The sequence below is a fragment of the Entamoeba nuttalli genome, assembly GCF_000257125.1.
Source record: "Entamoeba nuttalli P19 unplaced genomic scaffold asmbl_4301, whole genome shotgun sequence".
NCBI lineage: Eukaryota > Evosea > Mastigamoebida > Endamoebidae > Entamoeba > Entamoeba nuttalli.
Genome location: NW_008576692.1, coordinates 1 through 6057, shown reverse-complemented (window position 1 = coordinate 6057; position 6057 = coordinate 1). Strand labels below are relative to the sequence as shown.

The 6057-nt window shown below is 24.5% G+C and overlaps 4 protein-coding genes across 4 annotated transcripts; 3 read left to right on the top strand and 1 right to left on the bottom strand.

Annotated features, from left to right (window-relative positions):
• Window positions 1-431: 431 nt before the first annotated feature.
• On the top strand, window positions 432-911 carry ENU1_099740 (hypothetical protein; the record flags this gene model as incomplete). The annotated part of the gene is made up of 2 exons (XM_008859274.1): window positions 432-809; window positions 876-911. The coding sequence occupies 2 exons, from the start codon at window positions 432-434 to the stop codon at window positions 909-911; spliced, it is 414 nt and encodes a 137-aa protein (XP_008857496.1).
• Window positions 912-1018: 107 nt separating this feature from the next.
• Window positions 1019-3001, top strand: ENU1_099730 (ubiquitin-protein ligase, putative; the record flags this gene model as incomplete). The annotated part of the gene is made up of 1 exon (XM_008859273.1): window positions 1019-3001. The coding sequence occupies one exon, from the start codon at window positions 1019-1021 to the stop codon at window positions 2999-3001; it is 1983 nt and encodes a 660-aa protein (XP_008857495.1).
• A 113-nt stretch (window positions 3002-3114) lies between these two features.
• ENU1_099720 (WD domain, G-beta repeat-containing protein) lies at window positions 3115-4217 on the bottom strand (the record flags this gene model as incomplete). Its single annotated transcript, XM_008859272.1, has 3 exons — window positions 3115-3753; window positions 3816-3976; window positions 4046-4217. 3 exons carry the CDS (start codon window positions 4215-4217, stop codon window positions 3115-3117), a joined length of 972 nt encoding a protein of 323 aa, XP_008857494.1.
• A 325-nt stretch (window positions 4218-4542) lies between these two features.
• On the top strand, window positions 4543-5874 carry ENU1_099710 (protein kinase, putative; the record flags this gene model as incomplete). The annotated part of the gene is made up of 2 exons (XM_008859271.1): window positions 4543-4611; window positions 4669-5874. 2 exons carry the CDS (start codon window positions 4543-4545, stop codon window positions 5872-5874), a joined length of 1275 nt encoding a protein of 424 aa, XP_008857493.1.
• Between the last annotated feature and the right edge of the window lie 183 nt (window positions 5875-6057).

Sequence of the window (6057 nt, the reverse complement as noted above, 5' to 3'; positions counted from 1 at the left end):
AATGGTAATGTTTTTAATCTTATATCTAATAATATTAGTTGAAACAAGGTATTAGATTATAAAAATTCATCTATTTGGTCATTGAAGAAAGGAATTATAAAATATTTATTTTTCGATGTACTCATTTTATATTATATTTAAAAGAGAAACATCTTTTTTGGTAAGGTTTTAGTTTCTCTTTATTAAAAAAACAATGCCATTAGTATGATAATATAAAGAGATAAATAAAAGGTATAAAAAACTTTCAATTATATTTTTAATGACAATAAAAAATGTAAAGGTTGAAAGTATATTTTATTAAAGGAATATTTATGATAATAAAGATATTGTTGCACTATTTTTTGAGTTCTATGAATTGTTTTTTAGATTTGATAAGAAATCTAATTATCATAGACACTTTAATAAATATGTCACGCCCAAGAAGCAAAACAATGTCTTCAAACGTAAAAATTACTCGTCCTCTGAAAGACAATCCTATAGTAATAGAATCAGACTATGTTCAACCTCGAAAAAATATACCTATTAACACTATTCAATCAGATGACATTCTACCACAAGAACGTCAACCTATAATATCACTTAATTTAGACCAACTTGTACGTCCAAACTATGAAAGTGATGAACAACTTTCTCGAAAATCAACTAATAGTAAATCATATGGAAAAACAAAAATTTCAAATAATTCTAGAAGAAGCTTATTAGATAGTTTAATTCAAAATTATGACTCAGATGGAATGAGTGTTGTTCAACAATTAAATATTCTTCAAAAACATCCATTTTCTTTTAAAGGACATTCTCTTTCTTCCATTGTTTGTTAATGTTTTTTTTATGAAATTTTTTAATAAAAAATATAGTTAATTTATTAATATGTATAGAAACAATGGAAAGAACAATGTATACTTTCTTATTGATTCTTGTTTCAATCTTTTTTTTTTATATCTTATTTTAAGATTTTCTTTTATTTTCGGGAAAAATGGAAAAACTTCATATAAAGTTCTTTTTATTTCATTAATTACTTATGGAAACACCTCAAATAACAAATAAAAAATATTATATCAACAGAATATGTTTTGGATGTGGTAATGATCAATGCAATAATAAATATTGTAAATCATCTTCATCATTTGTTTCTCCTTTGAATATTGAAGAGGAAGCACAACAGTTGGAAACAAATAAAACACCATTATGTACATTACGTTGTTCATTGCAACGATTTTTATCATTAAAAGAACAAACAAATGATAGATTAGAAACATTATTATATGAACTTTATTCAACACCAGAAAGTATTATAGAATCATTTGTTGAAGAAGGAGTATTTGATGTAGTTAAGGGGTGGGAGTTAATTGATTATATTTTCAAATTCCAACCATCATTATATCAAAGTGTATTAAGTGCACACCTTAAAATATTAGAGATTGTTAAAATAAAACCAATTAATATTCAAAGTATTATTGTTACATTAGCAAGTCCAATTTTTGCAGAAAATGATGAAATGGGAGAATTTTGTTCAACAATACAAAAATTGTCATCATTTATAGTAGAACTTCAAGTATTTTTAAAGAAAATGACACCAAAACAATTTTTATGTGTATTAGGAAATATTGAACAATTTATTAGTTTAAGAGTAATATTAAAGAAAAATACTGTACATGATGAAGAAATTTTATTTAAAGTATTAACTTTATTAAAAACATTTTATTCTATAAATGATGAGAAACGATTTGTCGATGAAAATAAATTTTATAATGAAGTACTTGCAACACAACGACAATTCCCACGAGATATTCAATACTTTTATTCAAATAAAAGTACATCATTATTATATTTTCCTTTTATTATTCCAGTAGATTATAAAATGAAATTTTTACATAAAGAAGCTAAACAAGAAAGAGGACAATCTACTGTACAAGCTTTTACAGAATCAATTACTCGTGGTGAAGAACAAAAATTAAATTTAAATATTCAAGTTAGAAGAGATCATGTATTAGAAGATTCATTAAATCAATTAGTTGAAGCAAATATTGTTGATTTAAAAAAACCATTAAAAGTAAAATTTATTGGAGAAGAAGGATTAGATCATGGAGGAGTTAGTAAAGAATGGTTCCAATTAGTAACAAGAGAAATATTTAGTCCAAATAATACAATGTTTGTTTATAATGATAAAACAAGAATATGTTGGTTTAATGCTGGTTCACAACAATTAAATGATTATAAATTAATTGGAACATTATTTGGACTTGCTATTTATAATGGAATAATATTAGATGCTAAATTACCAATTGTAGTATATAAAAAAATACTTGGAATAAATCTTCAAATGAAAGACTTAGAAGAAATTCAACCAGAAATGTTTCATAGTCTTGAATTTATATTAAAATATGAAGGAGATGATATGGAAGAAACAATGGGATTAACATTTCAACATACACAAGAAATTAATGGAGAAGTAAAAGTAATAGATTTAAAACCAAATGGTGGTTATATTCCAGTAACAAAAGAAAATAAAAAAGAATTTGTTCAACTATTAACAGATTATATATTAAATACTTCTATTGAAAAACAATTTAATGCATTTATTTCAGGATTTAAATTAGTCTTTAATAGTAGATTATTAACAATATTTTCTCCACATGAATTAGAATTATTAATTGCTGGAAGTGATACATTTGATTTTCATGAATTAGAAAATGCAACACGTTATGCTAATGGATATACAAAAGACACTCCTGTTGTTAAATGGTTATGGGAAATTCTTCATTCATATTCAATAGAATTAAAGAAAAAATTCTTATTCTTTTCTACTGGAAGTGATAGATGTCCACCAGGAGGATTAGGAAGATTACAGTTTATTATAGCAAAGCATGGAGATGCGTCACGGTTACCAACTTCTAGTACATGTAATAATTTATTCTTAATGCCACCATATGAAACAAAAGAAGAATTAGAAAAGAAATTAACGTTTGCATTAAACAATACAAATGGATTTGGTTTAATTTAATTTAACGATTACTTTCTTAAAAGAATTTATTATTATTAATTTTTTTTTTTAATTTCTTTTTATTAGAAACAAAAAACAAAAGAATAATAAAAAAAGACATACATTCAAATTGTTTATTTCCATAATTTAATTGACGTATCAGAAAGATCACCACCTGTAATAAAAAACATTTCTGTAGGATGACAAGATAATGCAGTTATAGTAATATCATCAGTTGGAATTGATTGAATACATTTCATTGTTTCTACTGACCAAAAATTAATAGAATTAAGACCATCTGAATTAACAATAAATTTTTTTAAAAATTGACCTTCTCTTGTATCTGTAAGAAAGTCAAATGGAGAATTTTGATTTATTTTATTAAATCCATAAAAGTATTGTGACTTAGAATTATTTTCTAATTTATAAAAAAATGCATCTCCTGTTTCCATTAATAATAATAACATTTTCCCATTTGGAACATATTTACAATTCATTATTGATTTATCTAATGAAAATGTATATCTTTTCTCTTTTTTTATTACATCCCATATTCCAATTGTTCCTTCTGTTGACGCTGACATAATTTCATTTTTCTTTGAAGATAATGATGTAATACTTTTATGATGTTGTTCAATAGTATCACCAAATTTTTGTTGTGCAATATTCCAAAATTTAATAATTCCATCATTATATCCAATTACTAAATCATTTTGACAAAAACAACATTTAGTTGCTTTTCTACGAGGTGTTTCAATACAAATATATTTCCCCTGTAAATAAATTAAAACTATACTTTCTTATAAACTTTATTATAAATATAATATAAACAAACTGATCGTTTATCAATTAATGATACACTTCCATCAGCACATATAACAGCAACATAATTATTTTCATCTGTTGTACCATAAATTAGTCCAGTATGTCCAATATAATAATCATTTTTAAAATCAAAAGATTCTGTATCCCAATCCATAACATAACCATCCATTGCTACATTTCATTACATTGTTTTGTTTTTCTTAATTCAAATTAATAAATGGTTTAATTAAATAAACAAACATGTTGAAATAAATGAATTGCCTGATTGATAAAATAACAATGATGTTATTAAATCAGAATGTGCATAACACTCTTTTTGTATTGTTAGATGAGGAGGAATACTATTATAATTTGATTGGTATTGTTGTGAATTAACTTGACCAAGGATATATTTTGTATATTCAGGTTCCATTTATTTTGTTATTGAATTTATTGTTTTTTTTTAGTTTTTCATTTTTTTCATTTTTTTTTTTAAAGGTAATTAAATTTAAACAGAAGTTACATAATAATAAACAAACATAATTAAGAAGTTATGGGTCATTCCAATTTAAATAAGAAACTTATAGTTTTTTAATGTATTAAATACTCACAAGAAAGAGTTTGGTAGTCAAGAAAAGTTGTTTGTTTCTTAAACCAAAATAATAAAAGCACAAAAAAGAAAAAAAAGAATTTCTATCTTAAAATGGAAAAGAAAGAAAAATCAAATCTTAAAACTCGTAATCTTATAAAACAAAATCATGACAAGTTGGGGTCGACTAGTTTGCTTTACACCAGGGTTGCCAAGTCTTGAAATTTATGATGAAACTGTTTGTTTTTATTTGTAAGAAAATACAAAAAAAAAATAATTAATTAATAAATTATAGATAGTATTAGGTAGAAATAATCATAAAACGAAAATACATGAAGCATGTATTAGTGGTAATCATTGTTCTATTAAAAAAATAGTTACAGATGGAGCTCCAATACAATATTTACTTACTGACACTAGTACTAATGGAACATATGTAAATGGAGAAAAAGTAGGAAGAGGAAAAACAGTCACTATTAGGTCATATGATGAAATTACTTTATTAGACAAAAAAGTAGCTAAATGTGCAATTTATATGTTTGAGTCTTATTTAGAGAAAAATGAAGAACTTGTAGATGGAGGACCTCAAGATAAATACGAATTTTTAGATTTATGTGGAGTTGGTAATTTTGCTGTTGTTCGAAAAGTTAAAGAAATTCAAACAGGAGAGGTGTATGCAATGAAAATGATTGATTTACAAAAAGCACAAGGAGTAAGTAAAAGAGAGAATGCTATTTTAGATGAATGTGAAATATTAAAACGACTTGACCATCCAAATATTATTAAATTAAAAGAAGTATATCAAACTACAAAATATCTTTATATGGTTATAGAATTAGTTACTGGTGGAGAATTATTTGATCAAATAGTTGCAGAAACACACTTTACTGAAGCAAAGTGTAGAATAATTATAAGACAAATATTTTCTGCTTTAGAATATCTTCATTCACAAAATATTATTCACAGAGACTTAAAACCAGAAAATATATTGTGTGTTAAATCAGGTACTGATGAAATTAAAATTACTGATTTTGGATTAAGTAGAATTATTAACCCAGAAACTCTTGCTAAAACAATGTGTGGAACTCCATTATATGTTTCTCCAGAAATTCTTAGTGGAAAACCTTATAATGGAAGTAAAGTTGATGTTTGGAGTACTGGAGTTGTATTGTATGTTATGGCTTGTGGATTTCCACCATTTGTTGAAGGAGAGAATGATGGAAATAGAATGTTATTTGATAATATTTTAGCTGGGAAATTTGAGTTTAGAAGTCCTTTTTGGGATAATAAGAGTCTTGAATTAAAAGACTTAATTAAACATATGCTTGTTGTTGATCCAGAAGAAAGGTACAGCATTGAAGATTGCGTTAATCATCCTTTTATGAAAATGAAAATTAGTGATGAACAATTAAAGAGAACAGTTAGTGATATAGTCATGGAAGAACCTAAAGATAAAAAAGGAATCGAAGAATTATCTAAATATTCATACATTCCTAAGTAATACATCGACTAATAGAAATTATGGATTGAATAACTCGCATTTTGAAAAACAGCTACTTGCGAAATACAAAAAGTTTTTTTAATTTTTCTATTTTATTTTTTATTTATTATCATTTTTTTACTCAATATCATTAACTATTACTTTTTTTCATAAAATAATAAAGCAATTAATTAAGTATTAATA